The sequence below is a fragment of the Vulpes lagopus genome, chromosome 8 (assembly GCF_018345385.1).
Source record: "Vulpes lagopus strain Blue_001 chromosome 8, ASM1834538v1, whole genome shotgun sequence".
NCBI classification, from domain to species: Eukaryota; Metazoa; Chordata; class Mammalia; order Carnivora; family Canidae; genus Vulpes; species Vulpes lagopus.
This window is the reverse complement of record NC_054831.1, coordinates 124,568,578-124,596,164: the sequence shown is the minus strand read 5'-3', so window position 1 is coordinate 124,596,164 and position 27,587 is coordinate 124,568,578. Positions and strand designations below refer to the sequence as shown.

The window sequence follows — 27,587 nt, the reverse complement described above, 5'->3', positions numbered from 1 at the left end:
GCCCTAAACTTCCTTGTGGTCTGATCACACACTGCTCACTGGCCAGACCCCGAATCACGTCTAAGTGTTAACTGGGCCAGAATGAGAGGAAAATATCACTTATTCACCAACCCATTCATATTTGCTATGAGTATATATATATAATATGCACACACATAATACATATGTATGCATATGCATACGTATATCTGTATGTGTGTACATATATATTTCCTAAATTACTGGACCAGAGCAAATCTAGGACTCCGCTATCTCCCCCACACGGGCCTTGTAGCACACCGGACTCCTCTGGAATAGGTAGTGCTGCAGCTGGGCTCTGTAAAGGGCCAGTCAGTCATGACAGCTGCAGGGAACCTTCTGATCTGCTCTTATCAAAACTCGAAGAACCCCAGAATCCAGAGGCCTCAGAAGAGGGAGGGGCCGCAGGAGGTGGGGACCAGGGTGGCACTGCACGGGGCAGACTTGGAGGGGCAGAAGTGGGAGCGATAGCCAGGCCGTTGGAACAACACGTTTGGCAGCTGAGGACACCAAGGTTCGCAGCTAGGAAAGGACTTGCCCAGGTGCACGCTGCGCTGTGGCTGAGATGTGTCCTGCCCGGTGAGCCAGACTTGGGGTGGGACAGCTTAAGAACCGAGGGACCACCTGCTCACACTGGGCCCCTGTGTCGGATCCTGCAATCTGTGAATTATTGATCTGGAAAAAAAATTCCCATACTCTCACAAACTCCCCACCCAGAGAGATGGGATTCCTGATGCTCTGAAGCTTGACAGGCCTGAGATCATGTTGCTTTTCAGCTTCATGATGGGTAGAAGGGGTCAGGGACAGGGAAAGGAGCATGGCTCTGTCCCTGCAGCGACAGGGCCCGGTGGCTGCTGACAGCCTGGCCTGGGCTGCCCCCATCTCCTGCATCACATGGGTACCTGGCTTCCCCCTCAAGGCGATGGGCTCGCTGGGCTCCGAGGGATCGCTCATGCCATACTGGTTTATTGCTCGCACTTTGAAGACATAGGACTTCCCTTTTTCCAGATCCAAAAGGGCGAATCTTGGGGATTTCACAGGAGTTTCTGAGTTGATGGCCTCCCAGGTGCCACTTCCTATGACTGACTGTGACAAAGGAGAGAAATACACACCGGTTAAGCAGTTGCCTGGGCCGTGGCTCTGGGCCGGGGCACTTCCACACATGCTCTCATTAACTTAGGCCCAGTCCCGGGCGGCCTCTGGACACTGAGCTCTGGACCCACCAGCCTCCTCCACATCTCCTCAGCATCCCACATTCAACATATCCGGAACTCCACTCTGCATCTGTCCTCAAACCCATCCACATTTGGTTGAGGGGACCCATCCTTCCCGTGGCTCAGGCCAAAAGCCTTGAAGCCATCCTGGACTCCTGCCCTCTGTCCCTCACACCCCAAATATGCTCCTTCAACAAATCCAGTCGTCTCCACCTTCAGAATTTATCCAGGATCCAACCATGGCTTGCCGCCCTAATGCTCCTGCTATAGCCTTGACCCAAGCCGCCATCATCTCTTACCTGAACTACATCACTCTTTTCTCCAGATGATGGTCAGAAGGATCCCATCACAACACAAGTCAGATCACATCCCTGGCTGCCCACAACTACATCTCCCTCAGAGCAAAAATCTTCTCCGTTGCCTGACCCCTGCTACCTGTCTGGCCACATCCACTTCCACCTTTGCCCTGTGTCTCCCTGCTGTTCCCAATGACACCAGGCCCAAAACCTGCCTCTGGACCTTTGCACTTGCTGGTCCCTTTGCCTAGGATGTTCATCCCTCTAGAAACCTCTGGTGGGCTTCTCATTCAAAACTCACCTTCTCAGGGAGGACTCCTCGGTCCCCCATCTAAAATGCCAATCATCCCGTCCCCTAACACTTCAAACCCCTTCCTTGATTTTAGTCTTTCTCCTTAGGGCCTACCACTAATCAATTTGTTAAGTATTTTCCTGATTTATCTTCTTAAAAGTGGTCTCTGCACCCTGACTCAGAGCTCAGCTCCATGAGGCAGGGGTTTGTTTGTTTTCTCCATTGTCATGTCCCCAGGGCCAGGAACAGCACTGGCACATAGGGGGTGCTCAGTCTATGTTTGTGGGACCAATAAATGGGAAAATGAATGAATTCTCACGATAACCCTGCAAGGTGGGTGTTAATTTCTCCACCAGTGAGAAAACTTGTGTTCAGGGAGTTTTGGTCACTTGGCTGAAGATCATGCATCTCATGATTGGCATATTTGGTATTTAAGCTCAGGTGTGGGTGCCCCCAAATCTGCTCACTGTCTACGGCATAAGGGACCCAAAAGGCAGCCACCAATTCTGCATCTCTGGGCAGATAGAGGGTGAAGAGCTGAGGGTGATGCTGAGGGGGAGTGAGGCACCCAGAGGCCATTTCTGCTGGGTCTGGATTATGACAGTTCAGACCTGGAAGCCCTGTGGGAACTCACTGAACCCCACCCTCCCCGTGCTTTCCCCTCCCAAGGCCCACCCATCTGCCAGGAGTCCAGAACTCAGCTAGGCCCCCAAAAAATCGCAATAAAAACCAGTGAACAGGGCAGCCCCCGTGGCGCAGTGGTTTAGCGCTGCCTGCGGCCTGGGGTGTGATCCTGGAGACCTGGGATCGAGTCCCACATCGGGCTTCCTGCGTGGAGCCTGCTTCTCCCTCTGCCAGTGTCTCTGCCTCTCTGTCTCAATAAATAAATAAATAAATAAAATCTTTAAAAAAAAAAAAAAAAAAAAAAAAAAAAAAAAAAACCAGTGAACATTGCTGAGCACCTACTGTTTGCCAGGTTCTAAGTCCTTATGTGCTTCAATTAATTAGATCCTCATATTGACTCTATGAGGTGAGTACGGTTATTATCTCTGTTTTACAGAAGAAGGCACTGAGGCACAGAGAGACTAAATAACTTGCTCAAGGCCACACAGCTAGTAACTGAGACAAGATTTGAACCGAGGCGGTGTGACTCCAACATTTTAAGCATGACATGCTACAGCCTCACGGAACAAATCCTTAACTATCTACAGCTTTCCTATGTGGGAAAAATAGGGCCACCCAAGAATGGGCATAGAGAGGCCCGTTTGAACAACTGGAGGCAGAGACTCCTCCCTGGAACTTTCGCTAACCCTGTATGTCCACCTACTATGTGCCAGGCCCTGTGCTGGGTGCAGCGAGTAATGAGACGGTAAACCTGGCCTCTTCCTTTACAGGGGTCGGAGTCAAGAACGTGTCACCCAGAGGAGTTTACGGGTTCAGGGCTGCTGGCCTGGCTGTGTGCTGCGTCTTATATTCAGCCTCCATTTGATGCCAGAGGAAACTGAGGCTCAGGGAGCTCAGGAAACTGGCTCACACAGCAGAAGTCAGGATTTGAGTTGATCTTAACACCACGCTGTTTTTCACTGTGCCAGCTGCCTCCTCTCTGCTGTGAAATCCGCTCTGTGTGAGCTGCCCGCAGCCCCAGACACCTGCCCCCCCTCCGTCGGGGAACTGCCTCCAGGGCTACCCGCCACCCCCATCCCCCAGGTTGCTCATGACCCTGGCTCGTGGGTACCCTCCCAACGTGGCCCTGGCCAAGAAGAGGTGCTGGGCCCAATGCGTGATCCCATGCCAGCCAGACTCGGGGGCGGGGAGGTACCCAGGAAATGGTGGATCGTATTGTTGTCACTCTTGCCTGTGTCTTAATTCCCGTGTATTTCCATGAACAGCCCCAGGAGCTGCTGCCAGTCACTGGCCTCACAGGGCTGAGGTCACCTCGAAAGGTCTGCCCCTGTGGAAGGCTATTCTCAGCCCTTCCAGGCACGGGTTCTCTTCTAGTCTCTGAAGGCCTCCCCCTGGGGACCCTGCCTCTGTGCTCCCCACACCTCCTGTGTGACAGCATGTCTGCTTTTCAGCCTAATCTGAGGCTGGGGCCCTTGGTATCTCGGTACCTTCTCCAGGGAGTATGTCAGGGGGGCTTTGCCCCGAGGCCTTGGCTCCTCCCAGCTCAGAACCACGTAGGCATCGCGGATCTCACTGGCGTGGACGTTGGTGGGGGGCGAGGGGATGGTCACAAAGTCTGGAATCAGAGTCATCGAGGAGCAGAGATGAGTGGGCCCTCAGAGACCCCTCATTTCATAGAAGAAGAAATGGGCCCAGAGAGGGACATCAATTTGCTCTAGGTCACCCAGCAAGGCCAGGCAGAGCCAGGGCCAGAAGCTAGGTGTCCCGATGTCCTCCCCAGGACTTCCCCCAACATGCTACCTCCTCCACGAGGAGCACAGCAAGATGGGAGGCCTGGCCTCCTCCAAATGGACCTCACCCACCCTTCCCTCCCCACACCCTGGACACGGACACTTTCTGCCTCTTTGCCCGTGTGTGTCCCAGAGTTTCCAGAACCATAAAAGAGGCTGGAATGTTGAGGCAAAGTGTCAGGAGGTTCACACGTACCTTCAAACTCATCTGTGCTGACCGTGATCTTGTTTCCCAGATCAAAGGGGATCTCTAGGGTGGAGAATGGAGCGTGTTGGGGGAGAAGTAGGGGGTGCAGGCTGGGTCAGGAGGGGTCAGGGCAGGACCTGCCCACTCTGGGGGCTGATCCCTCACCCTGCTCCCAGTCCTGGCCTTTGGGCCCCTCCTGTGTGACCTCGGACACGCTCTCTGAGCCTCCGTATTCGCAGGGGTCCAAAGGGGAACATGGCTGTTCTAGACTCTGAGAGATGCTGTCTTCTTGGGACAAATGGGGACAGAGGAGAAGTGATGTCTGTGTCCAGGGTCGGATACCTAAGGCAAGGTGGAGCTGGGAGGCCAACCCAAGTCAGGCTGGTCCCTCAAGGCCGAAAGGGTGATGCCCCCACCCCCACCCCACCCTCCATGCCCCCCAGGCTCGGGGCTCCTGAGGCAGGGCTGCTTTCCTCCTTTAGATTGAGGGCATCTGAAGAAGGTGCTGTGGTCCTCCCTCAGATTAGCATCTCCTGTGGACAGATCTGTGTTCCTTCCATCAGGCTAGTACCTTCCCCCTCGGGCTAAGGGTTCCTAAGGACAGCACTGTGCTTCCTCCAACAGCCTAGGGGTTCCCAAGACTGTGTCTCCCCCATCAGACTACCAGTTCCCGAGGGCTGTGCTGTGTCTCCCCCACTCCCCCTTTGAATAGGGCTTGGAATGGGGACCGTGCCACCTGTGTTCTGCACTGATGCTCTAGGATGTCCCTCGGGGCCTCTGTACCCACCTATCTTTCTCTGGGCTTCCTCGTGGTCGCCCATGACAACCAGTTCAGAAGCTTTGGAGGGGAGGCTGCTGCCTGCTGTGCTGACGGCTCGGACCCGGAACCGGTAGCTCTGGCCTTCGATGAGGCCTTGGATAGGGCACCGACAGGTCCCGCTGGGGGCCTTGTGGCAGGGCACCCACTGCCCAGACTCGCCCTGGCACCTGCGGGAGAGAGGCCCCGGCTTCAGCCCCTGCCCCTGACTCCCATATGGGGGTCTGAGCCCCTCCCAAGGCTGTTCCTCCACCCCAGGCTGCCAAGCAGAGTCCTGTTCTCCATTCAGGCGCCTGGCCCCAGCCTCCAGCCTCCAGGAGGCCTTTTCACCTTGCTGGTGGTGCTAATCAAAATAGCTAGCGCCTTCCTGCAGCTTCTCCGTGGGCCTGGAGCCGCACTGCACCCTCGCCCCCTCGCAGCCGCCCAGATCACTTGATGCCAGCAGCCCTCAGTGTTAGGTCTCATTAGCTTCACTCTACAAATGGGGGATCCAGTCTGGGCTCCGGGAGTGAGATGAGCCGTGAGTCCCATGGCTCGTGAATGTCACCCAAGGGCCGTCCACTCCCTAAGTTGGCGTGCATTCCGGACTGACCCCCAGAGCTTGGGCTCTCTGCCATCTGGGTGCCACCGTCCTCAGGCGGTACGCCAGCACACGCTGCCAGCTGGACGGGCCAGGGGCACATGGGGCCTAATCCTGGCTCTACCACTGATGAGCAAGGTGACTTCGGGCGAAGTCATCACCCCATGTACCTCAGTTCCCCCATCTGTAGAATGGGGGCACTAAAGAGTCCCCTACTGCCTTGGATGGGAGCTGCCAGGATTCGGTGAGATTAGGCACGCAGCTCCAGTACCTGGTCTGTGAGCCCCATCAGTGGCAGGATTAGGTGTCACCTCAGGCTAGGGCCTCAGGGCTGGCAGCTCGTGGAGGAGGTGGGGTGTCCTGGGCCCTCCCCTTCCTAGCGTGCTCCTTCCCTCTGGGTCAGTGCTGTCCGTCCCTGTCACTCAGGGTGAAAAGTAGGCAACATATCCACCCGTGCTCGGCTGATGTTTGGCCCTCCCGGGGCCTGGAAGGCCGACTCCAGCGGTGGAATTCCAGGGATCGCTGTGACATATTTGGAGGAATGGATACCTTTCTCTTGCCCCTAAGTTCTATAACCTGGCCTACCTCCTGTTCCGAGGCTAGGCAGGGGGCTCCCTCTTTCTTGTGCTCCCCCACTCTTGTTCTCACAACCAGGCAATAGTGTCCCCCGGAAACTCTACCACTCAAGAGGCTGACTCACAGCTCGATGGAGTAGCCGGTGATGGGGTTGCCCCGCGTGTCGCTGGGCGGGGTCCAGGTCAGGATGAGGCAGTCTCTGTTCACATTCAGGCATCGGACATTCAGAGGGGAGCCTGGGGCCCCTGGCTTCTCAGCTGCTGCATCTGAAACCCGTGGTGTGGGGTGTTGGGGAGGGAGAAGGGGAAGGTTCTTCCAGTTGGTGTCTATTTGGCAACTGGCCCCTCCCACTCCTTCCTAACAACCACTTTGAGAGAACCTTCCAGGGCTCAGTTGTGATCTTGAAGACCGGGACCTGAACAACAGCCTCTTCCTTTTAACAACAGCATCTGGGGGGCTGTGGGAGTACCAGTTATTAAGGGCCCATTCTACTCCACGCCCCTGAATAATCTCTGAGCCCTGTACCATCCCTTCCTTTAGTGGATGGGGAAAACTGAGTTGCTCAAGGTCACCAGCTAGCGAAGTGGCAAAGCTAGGATTTGAACCCAGATCAGTTCAAAGACCAAAAGTCAGGGCAGCCCCCGTGGCGCAGCGGTTTAGCGTCGCCTTCAGCCCAGGGTGTGATCCTGGAGACCCGGGCTCAAGTCCCACGTCGGGCTCCCTGCATGGAGCCTGCTTCTCCCTCTGCCTGTGTCTCTGCCTCTCTCTCTCTCTCTCTCTCTCTCTCTCTCTCTGTGTCTCTCATGAATAAATAAATAAAATCTTTAAAAAAAACCTCCAAAAAACCCAAAGACCAAAAGGCAGAACTCACCAGGGACTAGAATCATCCCAGCCCATGCTCAGCCCTCCCTCCACAGCTCCCACTAAGTCTGAGACTCAAGCTGTGTTCTATTGGAGGGTCATAGGATGCCACAGGGATTCTTAGAGACTCTCACTCAACACCCCTATTTATAACAGGGAAACCGAGGCTCCAAGAGGGTGGGGGAACTTGCCAAAGGTTCCAGAGCCCATTTGCTTTGTGGGCTCCAGCTACACTCTTACTCTCCAATTCCCCTCTCACCTCTCACAAACACATAGGCGCTCTGCTCCCGGAGCCCAAAGGGCGAAGGCACTTGGACAGTGTAGAGCCCCTCATCCTCCTTGTAGGCGCAGGACACCTTCAGAGATGCCTGGCGGTCTGCGTAGAGGATCTGCCGGCGTCCTGAGGATCTCAGGAGTCTCCCTGAGGAGGGGAGGGATCCTGTGTGAGCTCTGCCCTCACCTGGGAACCCTGAGATGGTCTAGGGGTTTAGGCAGAAGCATGGCTGGTGTGGGTGTGGTGTGGGTGGTGTGGCTATAGCCTGAGGCTCAGTTGGGGAGTTGGGGAGAGCGTAGTGACCTCCAGGGGTCTGACAATGTGGCCCTGAACTCTCCTCTGCAGAAAGTTTGGGGAGGGGGGCTGGGTCCAGGGAAGGGGTTGGTGGCTCAATGGAGGAATGAGAGCTTAGGGAAGTGGTCAGTGGCTCAGTGAGGAGTCAGAGGTGCTGTGAGAAAGTGCGAACAAGAGAGATGGGCCCCTTGGTGAGGGCCAGGGTGTCTCTGCGTGCTGCCTGGGGGCTCACTGTGGGTGTTGGGGGCTCAGTGGGTGGGGAATGTGAACTCAGTGAAGGGAGTGGGTGCTTGCTGAAGGAGTTGGGGTGTCTGTGGGGATGGTAGAGAACTCGTTGAGGGTAGTGGGGGTCAGTGAGGAGAGCGGGGACTCACTAGTGTGACCTTAGTGAGAGGGATGGGGACTCAGTGAAGCAGCTCTGGGGCTCAGGGAGTGGGTCCTGCCCTGAGGCCACATTGTGGGGGGCATCCAGCTCTGCATCCCTCCCTCCTGTCAGACCTCTTTTCTGGAAGATCCCCAGGTTTGGGAAGACATCTCAGCCTTCTTGCAACTGTCTCTCAGGGCTTCCTATGGCTTCCCTGCTCTTCTGCCCTCTGCCCCCAGCAGGTGCAGTCTCCCTAAGGGTGCTTGCAGGTGGTAGCACTCCTTGTCCTTTGGCTATAGGCCTGGTCACAGGTGGGGAAGGAGGTTCAGCCATCCTCCTCCTTCCTGGCTGTCAATGGGCAGTGGCTACGACTGTGCCTTGGCTTCCTCCCCCTCTCAGAAGAAGAGTCCCTTGAGTTCATGCATATCTGCCTATCCCTGCCCTGGCACTCAGCACAGGGACCAGCACCCACACGTGCTTGGTGACCTTTTGTAGGGTGACCTGATCTCAATCCTCCTGGCTGAGCTCCTGCTTTCTTCAGGACTCCTTACTCAGCCTATGGTTGGGGAGGGGGCATGGCCAAGTTTCTTTGTCCACTGTCCTTCTCTGGCTTCCATCTCTGCCTCTGAAGGCTGGGGACCACAACAGGGGGGCCTCACCATCTCGGCACCACTGGATGTTCTGCTCAGCGTCTAACACATCTTCTGAAAATAAGCAGGACAGGGTGAAGGGCTCCTTCTCTCGGGCAAAGACTGGCTTCAGCACCGATGTGAATTCCACGTTGGGGCCAACCATTAGTCCTGGCATAGGAACGGAAGTTAGAGCAGCAGTCTGCTGAGGCCCCCAGCCTGGTCTGGGACATCCCCCCTCCTCTGAGTCAGGATTCACAGCTCCCGAGGTGGTCTTAACCAGGAAAGAGGGGCCCTGTCTTGGGTGGTGGAGGTGGGGCAGAGATTTATCTAGGTGGGATCAGATGAGCCAAAAGAGCAATCTATCCAAAGGTCATGTCCATTTGTCTGTTTGGCTTTGCCTTTCTCACTCATTTTTGTCCCCTGGACAGCTTGGCACTAAGGACAGCTCTGGGGTCCCCCACCAGTCTGCAAGTATGAGCAGCTCATAGACGATGACGTGCCTTTTTGGGCAATGAATGGCTAATATTCTAAAGGTGGCTCTGGAAGGTATGACAAGGAGCCCAGACACCCTCCTCCCGAAGGCCATCCCTCCCTGAGCCTCCTTACTTTTAAAGATCTCCGAGTCGAAGCCGGCATCCTTGCCCACATAAGCTGAAAGTCCAAGGCAGATGGGGTTTGAGAAGGTTCAGACTTCACATTCCTACTAGATTAGAGGCATGGGCTTGGCTGTGGGCTCGGGTCCTGGTCTATTGGTGGGTCCCCCTCTGGCTGCTGGAAGTTCCTTCACCCCTCTGGGCCTCTATTCCTTTCTTGGTAACATGGGGGACAGTGGCTCCTTGCTCGTGGTGGTGGGGTTCTGAATAAGTAAGTTCATATGAACAAAGCCCTCTCAGCTGGAGGCTGGCACACAGTTGGTGCTCAGTAAATAGTGGTCTCCATCCTCTGCTCAGACCCACTGCCAGGATCACATAATCTTTATAGAGGCCAAGTCTGGTCAGATTGGGATTTCTGGTGGGGTCCAGGACAGCTGGCAAGGGTAGGGCAGTGCTAAGATGACCACCTGGGGGCTTAAAGGTGAAATCCCAGGTGATGTTGACAGAGACCACCAGAGGACAGCAGCTCTTGTTCACATGGGGCGTACCACGTGCCACATATTAACTCACATATAATCTCCATAGTACCCTGTCTTTTGGTGCCATTATAATCCTCTTGTACAGATGAAGAAACTGAGGCATAATCACCCGGCTAGTACCCTGGTAGCCTAAAGCCATGATGTGACTGGTCCCTGGTAAGGCCCTTCCTGAGTGAGGCATGGAGAGGGCTGCGTGGCTGCCCAGGGTCATACAAAGTCAGTGAAAGCCTCAGGATTAGAACCCAGAGCTCCAGCCTCCCAACCCAGGGCCTTCTATCAGTTGCTATAGAGATAAGAGCCAGGCATGGATGGTGATGATCGGGAGTGGATGCTCTTAGGAGGAGTCTGGCTAGGTCCTGGGGGCCAAGAAGCCAAGGGGAATCCAGAGTTGTTGGCCTAATGGAGAGAGGGATGGGCGTCTGGAAGAAGTGACAGAGGGAGGCGGGGCCCTGATGCTTGACCTTGTGCTTAACTCTAGGCACAGCCTATAAGGACAGCTCAGATTCCAGAGCCGGACTGGCAGAGGGGACAGCTGCCACCTAAGAGCTATTTGGGGAACAGGGCAGAGGAGTGGAGAGGACTGTGAAGGACAGTTTAACAAGGTCTGGTGAGGCACAGGGAGGGGGCTGGACGCTAGCCTGTCCTCTGACCAGGGACTGTGTGTGTGTGTGTGTGTGTGTGTGTGTGTGTGTGTATTTGCACACACACCTCTCTCCCACGAGCCCTGAGGGCGAGGTAGCACTCTCCTGGGCCCAGAGGTAAGGCCCCCTGGCTATGCTCCTCCCTGGTCATGGTGTGGGAGAGAGCCTTACGGCTTCCCAAAATCTACTACGCGCCCAGCTTTACCTACACCATCTCATTTAATCCACCCGAGGACCTCAGTGAGGTGGGAGGAGTCCCCCTCTACAGATGAGGAGGCTCAGAGAAGTGAAGGGAGGAGGCCGAGGCTCACACAGCCAGTGAGCAGCAGAGCCAGCGTGTGGACGTGGGTCTGCCTGACTCCCGAGTGTCTCCCCTGCTTTATGCTGTCGTTTCAGATGCCCCTGGGGGAACTTCCAGGATTGGGAATCACACCAGTTGGGAATTGCAGCATTGGGAAATATGCACCAGAACCCAGATGGGGCAGTGAGGTCAAGAGGGGAGTTGGTAGGCCTCAGCCTTTCCCCTTGAGGACCCTCGGCAGGGCTAGCAGGGTCAGGCCACCCTCCTGGGTGCCCTGAGCTGCATCTGGACCCCAAGTCCAGCCCAACAAGATGAGCATGCTCTTTGGAGATAGTTGTAGAGGTTGAGCAGTCTGAGGGAGGCGACTGTCACTTGCTCCAAAGGCCCCAGGGAAGTGAATCTCTATGGCTGCCCTGGTCACCCGACCCCAGGGCAAATACCCCTGCGTCAAGGGGCCCCTCAAGTCTGAGCGCAGATGCACACCCTCGTCTGCTCATCTTGGGTTTGCTGCGGGCCAGCCTGGCCAATTGGAGGGTGAGTACTTACTTCGGACAAGGACTTTGGCAAAGGAGGAGGCCTGGCCATAAGCATTCTTCACCATCACCGTGTAGGTGGCTGCATCCTCAATGGTGCATCTGAAAAGGAGACGGGGGGACACCTGGGTGGCTCAGTGGTTGAGCATCTGCCTTCAGGTATGATCCTGGGGTCCAGGGATTGAGTCCTGTATCAGGCTCCCTGTGGGGAGCCTGCTTCTCCCTCTGTCTCTCTCTCTCTCTCTCTCTCTCTCTCTCTCTCTCGCTTTGTGTCTCTCATGAATAAATAAAGTCTTAAAAAAAAAACAAAACGAAAAAGAGAGAGGAAGAGGTGCCCTCAGGACTGCTGGGCTCCATGGGAAATTCAAGTCCCTGCGTGTGGGTGGGAGAGGCAGGCATTAATATGAAGGCTTCGGGGGTGAGGGGGGAGACTTCAGGCTTTAGTTCAGATGCCACCTCGGAAAAGCTGTGTGCCTCTGGGCTAGCCACTGCCCTTAGCTGTGCCTCAATGTCCTTCCCTGAAGAACGAGGGACATGACGCCAGCCTAACCTACCTCAGGTGAATGTACTGTGAAAATATGATTGTGATTACTGACTCTGTAGGATCAGACAAGTTAAGCGACTTGCCCAGAGTCACACAGCACCCGAAATTCAACCCAGCTTCAGGGTGACAAACTGTCTCACAGGCATAGCCTCCTGGCCTGTCAACACCTCCGAATCAGGATCCTGGAGCAGGAGCAGGGCACTACTGCATGCCTGTGCCAGAACTGGGCCAGATGCCCAGGTGTTCTCAATCTCAGCCCTGGGTCTCATCACGAGTCAGGCTAACGCTGTCTTGTTCCCAGAGTTGGGTTGGCTCCATTCCAGGGCCACATCGGTGAAAAAGTCATTGGTGGGATGTGGCACATCTGGCCCCATCGACAAGCCTAGAGGCTCCTTGGCATCCTCACTCTTACCCTGGCTGCTCGGGGTAGGAATCCCTCTTGTTTCAAGGACTAGTCCCACCTGCCTCTTCAGGAACTCTGACCCTGGATGACTTCCCTGACTGCTCAGCCCACGGGCACCTCCCTTGGCAGCATTGCATGGCCAGATACTTATATCCATGTTATCCCCACTTTGCTTCTGGGGGGTACGATATACATCCTGTCCGTATTATGTCTCTGAAGCCCAAGTTGGTTGAGTTGGAGGGATTGGTGTACTGGAAAGAACCCAGGAGGGAGAAGTGCCTCAAACCCAGGCCCTGCCCTGCACAAGCCATGCAACACCCTTGATCCTTTTTGGATTTCCTCTGGGTTTCCTCTCCTGCACCATGGACAGAACAATGCTTCCTGCAAGAATGGCAGTGGGCGTCATCAATCCTATGCATCTAGCACCTCACACAGGGCTTGGCACCCATAGGAGTTCAGTAGGCTCCACACCCAACACAGGGCTCGAGGTCACAACCCTGAGATCAAGACCTGAGCAGATATCAAGAGTCAGATGCTCAACTGACTGAACTACCCAGGCGCCCCGATGCTTTTCCCTTCAAAACCACACTTAAGACTCACCATCTCCTGAGAGGCCCATCCAACTCTTTCCCCTCCAATGGCCTCCCCTTGCACTCATGCCCGTGTGTGTACGTATGTGTGTATATGTGTGTCCTCTCCCGCACCCCTTCTGTACTTCCCCACACCGGAAGGAGCACTCCCAGCACCCCTAGCCCAGCATTCAGTCCATCCAGCTGGCCTCTGACTCCAAATTTCTCCTCGTGCATTCCAAGGCATTGGGATGACACCGGAGTGTTTGTTAAATACCGATTTCCAGGCCCACTCCAGATTAAGACCTGCTTCCTCTGGGATCCCAGGGTTGCTCAGTGGTTTAGCACCTGCCTTCGGCCCAGGGCATGATCCTGGAGTCCCAGGATCAAGTCCCACATCAGGCTCCCTGCATGGAGCCTGCTTCTCCCTCTGCCTGTGCCTCTGCCTCTCTCTCTCTCTCTCCCATAAATAAATAAAATCTTAAAAAAAAAAAAAAAAAAAAAGAAGAAGACCTGCTTCATCTGACTCTCTGGAGGCAAGAGGAGGGCCCATCTCATGAATCAGTATTTTAACAAGCACCTCAAATTCTTCTGAAGATGAGGCCAACTCAGTTAACAGCTCCAAGGGAGGATTTGAAATCCTGCTCTGGCTTCGGCGGTGTTGGGGCCCCCGGGTCGGGGGTCTCTCTAGGGCCCACAGTCTCACCTCCTAATCTCCAGCGTCAGCAGCCCATAGTTGTTGGTGATTCGGTACTTGCCGGCAGGAAAGAGGCGGGGATCGATTCGTATGTCATTTTTGTACCTGTGGGGACACAGTGGTCTGTGGCAGGCAGTGCGGCTCTGAGTGGGAAGGGTCCGGAGGCTCTCAGACCTGGATTCCAACCTCAGCCTTGTGCTGTTTACTTGCCTGCGTGAGGCGAGGTGAGCACTTTCACTGCTCTGACCCTCAGTTGTGCTCATCTGTGAAATGGGCTTAATAAGAGCATTGACCTATAAGGTTGCTGTGGCAGTCAACTGGGGTAAGATATGTAAAGCTTTTCTCTGGTGCCCTGAACACTGTAGATGCTCAAAGGCTCATTCTCCTACAGGGGGGTGGGGGCAGAGAAGAGGGAGCCTGTAACTAGGGGTAGCTGCCCCTCCTCCTACCAGGGGTACCCCCTGGCCCCAGGGCCAGGACGCAGCTTTTCCCTCCTCTCTGATGGGGTTGCCAAGGAAGGGACCCCATTCTTCCTCCTTCATCACCCTCTACATGCTCGGACTCTGAACAGAACAAATTTCTTTGAGAATTTGTATCAGAAGCTCTTCATTGGTCTCCAATAGCCGTTCCCTCTTATTCTCTCTCTCTCTCTTTTTTTTCTCCCCCAGGACCCTGAGATTAAGACCTGAGTTGAGATCAAGAGTCTGACACTTAACTGCCTAAGCCCAGGTGCTCTCCCTCTTATTCTAAAGGAATAGGATTCATCACCGAGCCACCGGATGTGTAACCTATTTCCTACCCTCTCTTTCTATTAGGTGTGGCCATATGACTAAGACTTGTCAACAGAGAGTAAGTACAAGTGCCATGTGGTTGCTATTATCACCCTTTGCCCCCTTTATGTCATCTTTCCCTCCATCCTATGGCAAGAGCATGGCCCAGATGGTTGCAGGCCTGAGTCCCTGAGGAAGCTGTGAGTGGAGTCACCATAGCTGCCCCACCCTGTCTACCTCAGGCACGCAGTGCAAGAAAAACAAACTTCTATCTTATTTAAACCATTAAGAAAATCTTCATGCCCGGGGTTGCATCCCAGATCATTCTGGAATCAGAATTTCTGGAGGTGGGGCCTGGGCAGCAGTATTTCTTAAACTTCCCAGGTGATTCCCAAGGGTGGCCCAGTGGACTCCAGCCCACAGCACCCCGACACCGTCATTTGTTTTCTGAGTGAGGTCCTGCTTTCCCTGCTGGGCACTGGGCAGTGAGGTGGCTTTGCTTCTGTCTATAGGGTTGGGAGGCCTAAGGGGTCAGGGCTGGAGAGTGAAAGTTTGTGAAGGCTGAGAGGCCTGGACTCTTGACACCCCTTGCTTTGTGACCTTGGGCAAGTCAGTCCCCCTCTCTGGGTCTCTGTGTCCAAGGGGCTGTTGCATGGACAGTCAGCCCCAGTGGTGTTTGAGGTTGAAGAGGAGGCCACCACCGAGAGAGGGCGCCCCAGCTTCGGTGCATTGCTTTCCTGGGACTGGGCTCCCCACACACCCTGTTTGTGTCCATGGCAACCAAACAGTGCCACACCCACATCCCACCCCCAGGCTGCACCCTCTTCTGAAAGGAGCCCTACTAAATCTCCTTGGAGGAGGGCAGGGCGGTACCTAATCTCGGTTGCCAATCTTTCCACCTCTCCTAGGCCTTGGGGCCAAAGTCAGGTCATCCCACCCCCACCTATCAGGAACATTCCGACACCTCAGCCTGGCCAGCTTCCAACTTTTCCAGAAAAGTAGCAGCAGCTGCAGTTCTGGGGAAGGCCCAGACTGCCAGAGACCTCAGCGCTCATCTTGCCCCTCTCTGGGCCCCCGTCTCCTGCCTCACCGGCAGCCCCTCGAAGGCACGGACTGTGCAGGTGACCCTAGTGGCAGCCAGTCATAAAAGAGCATTAAGCCGGACAACAGCAGTGAGGCGCGCAGCCCAGAGCCTGGCTCAGAGAGGCCCTCAGAAAAGAGTGAGATTTTTACTATTTATCTAAATGCTTTTTCTACACATATTTTGGTATTGGATTTTACTTTTTAAGGCTGCTTGGCCTGGAGGATTGATTCGACGTCAGATAGAATCACGGCCAGTGCCCACTTCTACAGCGGAAACGTGGCCACACTGGGCCTTGCCTAACTCGTCCGGTGCATTCAGGAAGTGCCCAATAATTGCTTAATGAATGCACTTGTCTGACAAGCCTGGTGCGCCGGGCCCTTCCTCCAGCTTCAGCTGGGGCAGAGGGTCTACGGGGACCTGGACAGAGCCCTGGAGGCCAATCCCAGGACAGGGTGTGGCCCTGCCCAAAGCGGTAGATGATGGAAAACCAGACCCCCCAAAACCAGGAGCACCAGGGCCCACCCGAGTTGCTCCCACTGGAGGCTCAGCTCCCTGTTGTGGCAACGTTGCTGGCAGGGTGGATACGAGTCCCCCTCCTGGGAGGCTCCCCTGGAATGCCTTAGACGTGGGCTGCTCAGTGCCAGGGCAGGGCAGGGCAGGCTCCAGGCCGGACAGCTGAGGGACTGACCCCCCACCCCAGCCCAGTCCAGCTGGCAGGAGCAGTCCTCCTACCTGACCAGCCGCTTGCAGGCAGGGACTGCCTCGGTCCCCACAGAAATCCAGCGCCCAGCACCAATTCCAGCTCCTGGCACGCTGTTTTGAACGAATGTCATCTGGCAATGACCAGCCCGATGCCAGCTCCCTCTATGCCTTTCTTGATTGCTCCCGGCCTAAGTGCTTTCTATGTCTCTGACTTCTGAAGCGTTACGTGCGCTTCGGGAAAGAATAACCATCGCGATTACCCCTCTGCTACTTTCTAGGCCGGTAGAAACACCAAGGCTGGGAGGCAAGAGACCGAGCCTGAATTCTGACTCAAACTGGCTGTGTGACCTTAGACAAGTCACACTACCTCTCTGAGCCACGGGTGGCCCCAGGCTTCAAATGAGAAGAAAGTGGTGAGTCAGTAAAAGTGGGTGCAAGTATAAGATATTGCTTTTTTCTTTGTGATCTTGGTCATTTGTACGCTTATCCTCTCTCTCCTACTAGACCATCGTCTATGTACCCTCAAGATCTGGGTTATGTGCTGCCTCCTCTGAGAAGCCTTCCTGGATCCTCCAGAGGCAGCCACTTCACTGTCTTCATCTTTACTCTTTTATTTCAAATCGCACCCATGAATGTTGCCATTTCTCTTCTGGGCTGAGAGTTCTTTGAGGGGTGATTGTGTCTGGTTCATTTCTATGCCTCAGTACCTGAGTCTGGGCCTGGGGCAGATTATGCTGCCGGTAACTACATGTTGAAATCCTTTCCTTGTCCCCCAGCAGGCCTGATCCCAGGCCTAACACCCAGAGGGAGCTCTGGGAACAGGCTCAGCCTTCCTCTAGCGGGACTGAGAGTCCTGAGGCTGCCATGCAAACCCCGAGGGGAGACACCTGCCGCCTCCCCTGCCCACCCATCCCCTCCACCCCCTCCGCCAGCAGGGCCTAGACTTCTGCTATGGTTGCACTCTTCTACTTTCCCAGCACCTCTTGAGTTCTGAGGCTTCCATGTAGCCGTGGCATTAAATCCTCACCACAGGCAGGCTGGGCAGGAGGCCTTCAACCCATTTTACAGAGCAGGAAAACTGAAGCAGGACCAGAGAGGTTGAGGCGTGGCTGGGGCCACACACTGATACAGTAGAGAGAGCTGGGTTGGACACAGGGCTCCCACTCCAGGTCTGAGCTCCTCGCTGGGGGCTGGGCCCTGCCCTCCTCGCCTCCCCTCCTGCTCCTCTGCCCCCTGCCCTGCCTCCCACCGTCATCCTCCAACCCCGGGGACGCCCAGCTCAGAGCAGCTGGCCACCAGAATCATATTTTTACAAGTGCTGGCTCTCCTGCGGCCGCGTCTTCCTGCCCCAGGCTGGCCCCAGGCTGGCCCCAGGCTGGCCCCAGGCTGGCCGAGAGGAGGCTAAGAATAACTCCGCGGAGCCTCGCAGCAGCTGCTGCTCTCTGGGGCGTGGGCAGAGCTCGGGGTCCGTGGGCTTGCAGCTTCTCTAGGCAGCAAGAACTTCTGGGGGAGGAGGTGGGCTCCCAGAAGGGAGGTGCTGGGCTGTGAAGAGCTTGCACTCCTTGCTCGTTTGCGGCTGGAGGCTCAGAGCCTGAGGCCCCCTTGTCTCCTGCCCCAGGGGCTTACCAGGTGACCTGGGGCGGAGGCGAGGCCTGGACGGTGCAGGTCAGCAGGACTGTGGTGTGCTCCCAGACGGCGTGGGAGCGCAGTGGGATCCAGAACCAGGGCCCCCGGCCGGAACACAGCTCCCTCAGCTCCTTGGCCTCGCGCACCTTCTCCTCCATCTGGAGGCGGGAGGGGATCTGTGACTCCCGTGAGCCAGGAGGTCACATCTCTGTCTTTGCTGTCACCGCTCCCCCTGACACTCAGGCTCTGGAGTCAGACCCGCGTGGGCTGGAGCCACCCCAGTCACCCACCGCCAGCTGAGAAGCAAGGTGGTGTGGAGGGCAGGGCACGGGCTGTGGAATAGCTGGCCTGGGGTCAAGGCCAGGTTCTTCTACCTCCTACCTGTGAGACCATAGGCAAGTCCTCAGTTTCTTTATCTGTAAAATGGGGATGAGAATAATACTCCCCCCCCAAAAAAAGAGAATAATACTCCCCCCACCTTCCTGTGGGGCTGGAGTGTGGAGTAAATGAGTTAGTCCGTGAAAAATCCCGGGCCCTGAGAAAGGCCACGTCAGTGCTGGCTGTGCTCGTGTGCCCTCGGGAGGCGGCACGGAGGGTGGCTTCAGATCCCTGACGCTTGTCAGGAATAGTGTTTCCTGACGCTCTCCTGTGGCCTGGGCACTGGGAAGGCCTCTTTACCAGCCCGACCTGGTTTGACCCCCACCTGGGCCCCCAGAGTCCGTACACCGCCCACACATCTGTTTTACAGATGAGAAAACCGAGGCTCAGGAAGGGCAAGGGCTCGCCCGAGGTCACACAGCTGGAGGGCGGGGACGCCGGGGCTCAAACCCAGTCCAAGACCAGGGCCTGGACTCTTCCCCGATGTCCAGCTGCTCCCTGGGAAGAGGGCAGGTGGGGCGGGCGGCCCGTGAGGGTTGCGGGTCCCCAGACCCCCTCACCCGCCACCTCAGCGCCTTCCGGTCCCGTCTCTGGCGCAGCACCCACTGGGTCCGCAGGAAGGCGATCTCCGTCCTCTCCCAGTCGTTGCCGAAGCCCACTCGCTTCTGCCCTCGCTCCTCCAGCTCCACGGCCGAGGTCTGGCGCCTCAGCTGGGACTCCCTGGGGGCAGAGGCCCGAGGCCGGGGCCCAGGGTTGGTGGGGGGCCCAGCCAGGCCACCCATCCTGCCCGACTGGCATTGGCGGCTGCACCTTAAGGTTCTCGAGGACAAGAGCAGCTTTTAATCCGCTCTGGCCTCCCAGATACCGCATGGGCCCTGCTTACAGTCGGTGCATAATAAATACTATGGATCTAGTTCCCTGAGCTCTTTCACAGATCTTTGTTCCTCTTGTCTTCACGATGGCCAAGTGGACGGGGACAGTCCCCCTATCACCTAGGGCGGGGACTTGCTTCAAGCCGGCCAGGACCAGGACCCAGGCCTTCCAACCCAGGACGCGGCGTCCGGTGAAGGCCGGTTGGAGTGCGGACCCCCACCCTCTCCCTCGGGATGAGGGGTGGTCCCTCACTATTGCTGGGGACCCATCCAGAGAGCGGGCTGGGCCCTGGCGCTAGAAGTGTAACTTCGGGCAGCTTCTGTGGGCCCAGAGTGGGAGCCTGGAGAGGCAGGGACTGGACAGGGTGGCCCTCCCTCGGCCCCGTGTTCTCTGGAAAGGTCACCTGACTCACCAAGATTTCTCTGAGGAGGCCGTCAGAGCCAGGGCTGCTGCGAGGGCGTAGTCTGCGGCGCTGAACTCATACTCTTCCTCACTGCCCGGGAAAAGGGAGTTAATGGCTCCTGCCCGATCCAGGGGATCTGTCCCAGGTGTCCCTGAGATTGAGGCAGGATCTACCTGCCTGTCTCAGTACATTAGCTGGTAGGGCTGTGCCTCCCCCCAAGACTGGGGTCTCCACCAAGCAGGGCTGTGCCTCCCCCCAAGACTGGGGTCTCCACCAAGCAGGGCTGTGCCTCCCCCCTCAGACTGGGGCCTCCACCAAGCAGGGCTGTGCCTGCCCCCTCAGACTGGGGCCTCCACCAAGCAGGGCTGTGCCTGCCCCCTCAGACTGGGGCCTCCACCAAGCAGGGCTGTGCCTGCCCCCTCAGACTGGGGCCTCCACCAAGCAGGGCTGTGCCTCCCCGCTCAGACTGGGGCCTCCACCAAGCAGGGCTGTGCCTCCCCCCTCAGACTGGGGCCTCCACCAAGCAGGGCTGTGCCTCCCACTTCACACCGTTTTCTCCAGAAAGAAGGGTCTCCGAAGGACAGTGTTGTACTTCTTACCTCAGATTGGTCTTATGCACAAAGCAAGCTATGCCTCCCCGCTCAGACTGGGGACCCCTGGGGACAGGGCAGGGGCCAGGGTAGGGTCCCTGATGGTCCCACCTGCTGCGGAAGGTCCGCCTCCGCACCGAGGAACCCATCTGCAGGCTGTGCTGCCGCTCTTCCTTGTGCTCCTCCTCCTGCCGGTGTTCCAGCCGGTGGACCTCCACGGCCTGGGGGGGCCGGGGTTCCCCCACATTTCCAGGGCTGTGGGGCAGAGTCATGGCTGCGAGAGCGACAACCTGCCAAGCCAAGGAGCATGGTCACTCCACCAGGCCCATCCCTTCCCCGCGTGGTCCTCTGGGCATCCCCGGGAGGCTTGTGGGGTCGGGGGTTCTCTCTCCAGGGGCGAGACAGAGGCGTGGAGGCCGGGGAGGGGCAGGGACCGGGCCGAGGGGACAGAGGCCGGCTGCGCACTCGTGGGCTAAGGCACCACGCGCCGCCCTCTGCCGCTGAGTGAGGGCCGCCCCGCACGGGAGCAACAGCTCTGCCCTCACCTTGCCCGTGACCTGGGCCACGCCGTCCCTTCTCTGGGCCTCCACTTCTCAGATGACGAGCCATCCCACCCCGTGATGTCCGAGGGCGGCTCTGTGACTCGGGATGGGCAGGGGTCCTCACTCCTGCATGTGCCCACCCAGCCCTACCTCTGCGCCTTTGCCTGCCCTGATGGCCACGTTGGAAAGATCTTTGTCTCCTCCTGGCCTGCTGAGCACCACCCAGGCTTCACAGCCCAGGCTGACTTTCCGGGCTGGTTGTCGAGGTTAGAAGAGTGCTTGGAGCATAGCAAGTGCCATGTAAGGGCTAGACACTAGCATTGTTTTTCTAAGTAACACTGCCAAAACCAACCAGCCACCTAGAATTTTCCTTCCTTTAATCCTTTTTATGCTTTTCTGTCCCCACGCCACAGTTCAGCTCTGATTTGGAAAAAAAACCTCCTCCCATTCGATTATTTCATATGTGTACATCTTCGCTCTTTTCCAAGATTGTAAGTGAATTAAAAGGAACAACAGTGAGTGCTCACTATGTGCCAGACCCATCATCAGCCTATTTTGCTGATGAGGAAGGAAAGTGCTAGCGCAAGGTCAGCTGGTTGGTGGTGGGACCATGACTGGTACCCAACTCCGAGCTCTCTTTTTTTTTTTTTTTAATTTTTATTTATTTATGATAGTCGCACAGACAAAGAGAGAGAGAGAGAGGCAGAGACACAGGCAGAGGGAGAAGCAGGCTCCATGCACCGGGAGCCTGATGTGGGATTCGATCCCGGGTCTCCAGGATCGCGCCCTGGGCCAAAGGCAGGCGCCAAACCACTGCGCCACCCAGGGATCCCCTGAGCTCTCTTGACATCTATGTCACATGCCTACTGAGGGCCAGGCCGCGGCTATGGCTGGGGACTCTGTGGGCCACATGGCCTTTCTTCTCATAAAGGGATCACAACTAAGGGATCCCCTTTGTATTCTCGAGGTTCAGGTCTGGGCCACAGGTGGTGCCCAGTAAGGGCTGGATCACGTGGGTGCGGAGGAGCCTCAGGGACCAGGGAGTAAATCCACAGATACGGAGAGGTGGGCAGGGAGAGTGTGAGGCCCATCAGCTGGCTAGCTTTGGGTTCTTACACAGAGTTCTTTCCCAGATCTGGGCCTTGGTGTCACCACTGGGTCTCTGAGGGCCCCTCTGATGCTGAGGCTCAGGGATGCTCCGCAGAATCCCTGGGGTGGCTTCCACACCTCCTCCAGGGGCCAGTTCTGCTGGGCAGACCTGGGGCCTTGCTGGGCCTTGACCCGAAGTCGTCCCTGACCCCAGCCTCCCTGAGGTCTTCCCCGCCGAGCTGGAATGTGTGTGTCGTGTTCTGACCTGGGTGTGAACATGGCACCGAAGGATCACTTCTCTGAGTCCATAACATGGGAGATGGGCCCGCTGGCCTCATCTGAGCACCCTGGCCTGATGGACCTGTTGTAGGGTGTCAGGGGGCACAGGCTGCTGAGGGACAATCTTAGTGGGCTTTTACTCCTTCTTGTTCCTAAAAGGTTGTTCCCTTTCAGTGTCTGGATTCCTGCAGATTGTTAGCCAGGAACAAAGGCTGCACCAAAACTTCCTTGGCCTCCTGTGGATGACGTGAGCTGAACGTAACAGGACAGTCACTCCTTGGGCGTCAGGCCTCTCCTGAGGGATAGGGTCTGCTTGCACCCGGAGAACGACTGGCCCATGCTCCTTGTGTGCCTCCTTCCTCACAGCCCCAGAGGAGCACTGTGGGTACCACCCTGGGTGGGGAGGCCCCCTTCCCCCAGCTCTCCCAGGACACCGTGGCCCTGGCCCCAGCAGCTGAGGAACGTTCCCTGGCGTCAGCTGCTGGCTCCCTTCCCCGGATGCTCTGTTCCTGATTAGCACCATGGCGGTGGGGGGGTGGGGGGGGTGACTGGCACCCAACCCTGACCTCCTGGGCCTCCCGCAACCAGACCCCTCGCTTTAGCAGATGAGCCATCAATTCTTTTTAAAGCACTGACTGAGGCTCGGGATTAAGGCGCAACAGGAGGGCAGCGCCATGTGGGCCTGCCGGGGAGGGGTCGGCGGGGGTGGGCCGGTGGGGGGACCTGCCGGCTCCCCTCTCCTGGGGGTACGAGGCCTGGGCCACGGGTCCTGCAGCAGGGCCTCCCCTTTGCTCCTGAGCCCCGCTCCGCTTTCCCACCAGGCCTTCTGACAGGCAACCCCCGGGCACGAGGGGGGGGCAAGGAGGCCTCTCCCCTTCCTCAGGAGGGAAAGAGAAGGCCAGAGGCCGAGTGACCCGCAGAGCCTGACGGCAGGAAGCTGGGTCCTCCGAGCGCCCCCAGCTTCTGACCCCGCCGCTGAGCAGCCGAGGCAGCCCCTTCCCTCTCCGGGCCTCGGTTTCCTGCCAGCGAGCCCAGGCTGGCCGAGTGCCCTCCTGGCCCTGGGATTCGGGCCTTGAGGGCTCACTCCCTTTCCCTGCCTGCCCGGTGGCCAAGCAGGCCTCCGCCGGCTTTGCTTTAGCCCTGCCGGCCCTGCCAGCTCACCCCGGGCCCTTCTACTGCGCCAGCATCCCCGACGCCTCTCCCAGCACAGAGGGCTCAGCGCAGAGGACCGGGGCGCCCAGCAGCGACAGGGGCCGCGGGGCACAGAATCCCCTCCCATTCTCACTCGGGGTGCTACCTGGGCACGTGTGTACTTTCTCTTCCCAAATCCCCCAGGCTCCTTGCCCAACACACACACACACACACCCCACTCCCTAATGGAAAGCTGAGGGTCTCCCTTTTTGAAGGTGTCCCTCCCGACCCCGGATCCCTGGAAGTCACTCACAGAAGCAGCTGTGCCCACTTAGGCGTCTCTGGGGAGAAGATTCCAGAGGATGAGAGGGACCTTGGTTTCTTCTTGCCCTGGGCTCAGCAGGGACTGGGAGAAGAATGTGATCCTGGAGCTTGCATGGGCCTTAAATATAGCAGCGCTGAGACAGTTGATGACAATGGATGGGAACTATGGAGGGGGGGCAGAGAGGAGGGGCTGTCCTGTCAGTCCAGCATTGCTCAGGCGGCAGCAACAGGTGGAGCTGTCTCCACCCCCACCCCAGCCTCCGCACACTGCTCCTTCCCTCAGCCTGATCCCTTCTGCCAGGTTCTCACCCCCACCCACTCCCCAACTGAAGTAGAAAGAAGACCCCCCAACAGGTCAGCCCTGGTTGCAGGGAGAGCAGATAAGGAGCGGTTCTCCCGGTGGCTGGGCTTCTGACTGGTGCCTTGGGGAAGGCGCTCGGCGTCTCTGATCTGACCCCACCCTGTGAAAAACGGAGCTGCGAGACTGGACACTATTTGTAAAGACAGTGGAAGGAATGGGACCTGAAACGAGTCTTCAGGGACACCTGGTGGCTCAGTGGTTGAGCGTCTGCCTTTGGCTCAGGTCGTGATCCCCGGGTCCTGGGATCGAGTCCCGCATTGGGCTCCCCGCAGGGAGCCTGCTTCTGTGTCTCTGCCTCTCTGTGTGTGTCTCTCATTAATATATAAATAAACCTTTAAAAAAATAAATAAAAAACAAAACAAGCCATCAGTGCTTGTACATTATCACCGGTCGACATGAGAGCAGGTTGCTTGTCTTCCCAGGCCCTCGTATGTTCCGGGCATGGCTGAGGCAGGAGAGGAGGCTTCCAGAAGGGCCTCTCCATCTTTCCAGCCTTTGCCACACCCCCTCCAGTGCCTCAGTTCTTTCCCCCACATTCATTCACACCCACCCTTTGTAGGCAGAAGGGAAAAAGACTCATGGTGTGGTGGAAGCTTTAATTCAGGTGGGGAGATAGGCAGTTACTAAGGGGGGGGGGGGGGCTGACCAGGAAGGTACACCTGAGCCAGGTCTTAGGGGTTGAGCAGGTTAGAGGAAGGGGGTGCCAGCAGCTCTGGTCGTCCAGAGTACAGCTCTCCTCCCTGGCCTCCTCCTGGAGCCTGATGGGACCAGCAACACTGTGCCTGTCATTCTTTCTAGCGTCTCAGGGGCTAGAAAGAGAGAATGCAAGTGAGCTGTTCAGCTAAAATCTTAATCTCCTGCCCGATTTGAAAACCCCCTTCTAAGCTTTCCTGCTTCTCCCCCTTCCTCCCTGGCTGCAGCGTTAAAAGCATCTTTTTGGGGAAAACATTTGGAGGCTCTCTTCCATCTGGAACTGAGCCAACCTCAGGAGGGCTTTCCAGGACCCATATTTATACATTCTTTTTTTTTTTTAAAAGATGTTATTTATTCATGAGAGACACAGAAAGAGGCAGAGACACAGGTAGAGGGAGAAGCAGGCTCCACGCAGGGAGCCCGACGTGGGACTTGATCTCGGGACTCCAGGATCACACCCTGGGCCCAAGGCAGGCGCTAAACCGCTGAGCTACCAGGGATCCATATTTATACATTCTGTGTGAGGTGTGAGTGTGAAGCTGTACATACAGCAGGGCGGTATGGGTTTCTAATCCAGCAGGAGACAGACATTTAAACTGGTCCTGGAATCCCCTTTCCCCCCAAGGCAGCCTGGTGGAGGTGTCACCACTTACCAGTTGTAGGACCTTGGGTAAGTCATTTAACCATTCTGCTTCTGTTTTCTGTACAGTGGGGTCAACGATGCTGGCCTTGCAGTGAGATTGAGAAGACTCGACCAGGGAATATGCAGCCTGCAGCGGAGTCCCTGGCGCCCAGCGAACACCTGCTACGTGAGAACTCCCCTGACCACTCCACAGCACTAGGGACGCTGAGAGCTTACCCTCCTTCTGTGTGTGGGATTCCATTCACCCCAGTGATGCCCTCACTCCTCTCTGGGGCATCGCCTCGGGGAGGCCCAGATGGGCCTTAAAGTGCACATAGCCAACCCCACAGGTCAGGAGGCTGAGCAGAAGTGAGACTTGGAATTACACAAAACTTTGTTTAAAACGTATTTTTTTTTAAAAGATTTTATTTACTTGATGGAGAGAGAGTACAAACAGGGGGAGTGGCAGGCAGAGAGAGAGGGAGACACAGGCTCCTCACAGAACAGAGCCCCATGCGGAACTCGATCCCAGGACCCTGGGATCATGACTTGAGCTGAAGGCAGACGCTTAACAGAATGAGCCACCAAGGTGCCCCCAAACCTTGGTTTATTTACTTATTTATTTTTTAAAGATTTTATTAATTTATTCATGAGAGATACACACAGAGAGGCAGAGGCACAGGCAGCGGGAGAAGCAGCCTCCCTGCGGGGAGCCTGATACGAGACTTGATTCCGGGACCCTGGGATCACACCCTGAGCCAAAGGCAGATGCTCAACCGCTGAGCCACCCAGGTGCCCCCAAACCTTGGTTTAAATCCCAACCTCGGCGGGCAGCCCTGGTGGCCCAGCGGTTTAGCGCCGCCTTCGGCCATGGTGTGATCCTGGAGATCCAGATCGAGTCCCATGTCGGGCTCCCTGCGTGGAGCCTGCCTCTCCCTCTGCCTGTGTCTCTGCCTCTCTCTCTCTGTGTCTCTATGAATAATTAAATTAAAAAAAACTCTTTAAAAATAAAAAAAAATAAAAAAATCCCAACCTCGGGCACCTGTGCTCACTAATGGAGGGACCCTGGCCTCCTCTCTGGGCTTAGTTCCTTTACTGGTAAGTTGGGAGGTAAGTTCTAACACAATGGGAGGCCTGCCTTGTTCACTGTATCCCAGTCCCGAGAACAGTGCCGGGCATACAGCTAGCCCTTTGATACCTGCTTGTTGAAGGATAAATGAGGGGCGCCTGGGTGGCTCAGCGGTTGAGCATCAGCCTCGGGGCATGACCCCAGACTCCTGGGATTGAGCTTACTGCCTGCATGGAGCCTGCTTCTCCCCCTGCCTGTGTCTCTGCCCCCCTCTCTCTCTCTCTGTATCTCTCATGAATGAATAAATAAAATCTTTTAAAAGACAAAAGAATAAGTGACTGAGCGAATGAACGAATACCTATCTTGCAGAATGGCTGCAAGATTCAAATGAGGTTAAAATGCATAAATTGCCTGGTCTAGCACCTGGCTCATTGTGGCGAGTACCCTTCAATATTTCCTCTTTTCTCCCCTTCCCTTCTTTTCTTCTCCTTCTTACTGCTTTCCCTGGATGTATGAACATTAAGGATGGTTGTTTATTTTATTTTATTTAAAGATTTTATTTATTTATTCATGAGAGGCACAGAGAGAGAGAGGCAGAGACACAGGCAGAGGGAGGAGCAGGCTCCATGCAGGGAGCCTGATGTGGGACTTGATCCCGGGCCTCCAGGTCCCGGTCCTGGGCCGAAGGCAGGCGCTAAACCACTGAGCCATCCAGGGATCCCCTAAGGATGGTTGTTTAAATTCACGTGCCCAACATCCTAAACTTCCACACCACTTTTCAGACAGCCACCGAGCTGTTTTTGGCGGATGGCTTCACCTGGTAGCCAAGGGGAGCGCTGTCCAGCCCACCACCTTTCCTCCTGCTTGTTTCCCTTCCTTCCCGCTGTCGTCTCCCCAGCTCAGTTAATTCCTCTTACTGTTCTCATACTGACAGGTCAAAAGTTATCTTCTTTAATGTCGCTTCCTCCTTAGCGTAGGCAAGGAACATGGGCTGGAGCAGCCCTGGGGCAGAGTATGGGGGCCAGGGTCTCAGGGCTGTGAGCCATTCCTGCCTCCACTGTTTCTGGCCCACTTTATGGGACGTAGGGTGGAGACAGCAACAGGGGACAGACAGGCCTTGGTGTTGTCACGTGGTCATAGCCTCCTTGTTCAGGCTGCCGCTCAGACCTGGGAGGGGTGCAGAGGGATCCCAACCTCTGGGACACTGGAGGAGCATCAGTCCTAGGGGCCCTATTCCTTGGGCGGCAACTCCGGCAACTCCTGCATGTTCCTGGGGCCGGGGGCTTGGGAGGCCAGGGGTCTGCGGACTTCGCAGGTTGAATGCTGCCCAAGTAATCTTGCCCCCCACCCCTAGCCAGGGGCTGTAATGAGGGTGACTCCTGGGAGGTGATTTGAAGCTATGCACAGGGAAA

The 27,587-nt window shown here is 56.5% G+C and overlaps 1 protein-coding gene across 1 annotated transcript in view; it reads right to left on the bottom strand.

Annotated features, from left to right (window-relative positions):
* MYOM3 (myomesin 3) overlaps window positions 1-23,565 on the bottom strand; it is a 48,533-nt gene extending 24,968 nt beyond the window's left edge. Inside the window, exons 1-15 of the mRNA XM_041767411.1 lie at window positions 23,420-23,565; window positions 20,177-20,355; window positions 19,485-19,565; window positions 18,760-18,919; window positions 17,822-17,979; window positions 13,649-13,744; window positions 11,440-11,528; window positions 9,426-9,470; window positions 8,847-8,987; window positions 7,515-7,676; window positions 6,519-6,660; window positions 5,209-5,408; window positions 4,431-4,484; window positions 3,932-4,059; window positions 921-1,104 (exon numbers count right to left, since the gene is read on the bottom strand). Coding sequence (XP_041623345.1) covers window positions 921-1,104; window positions 3,932-4,059; window positions 4,431-4,484; window positions 5,209-5,408; window positions 6,519-6,660; window positions 7,515-7,676; window positions 8,847-8,987; window positions 9,426-9,470; window positions 11,440-11,528; window positions 13,649-13,744; window positions 17,822-17,979; window positions 18,760-18,919; window positions 19,485-19,565; window positions 20,177-20,337 — 1,801 coding nt within the window. The 5' untranslated portion in view covers window positions 20,338-20,355; window positions 23,420-23,565. The remainder of the gene's footprint in view (window positions 1-920; window positions 1,105-3,931; window positions 4,060-4,430; window positions 4,485-5,208; window positions 5,409-6,518; window positions 6,661-7,514; window positions 7,677-8,846; window positions 8,988-9,425; window positions 9,471-11,439; window positions 11,529-13,648; window positions 13,745-17,821; window positions 17,980-18,759; window positions 18,920-19,484; window positions 19,566-20,176; window positions 20,356-23,419) is intronic.
* Window positions 23,566-27,587: the final 4,022 nt, after the last annotated feature.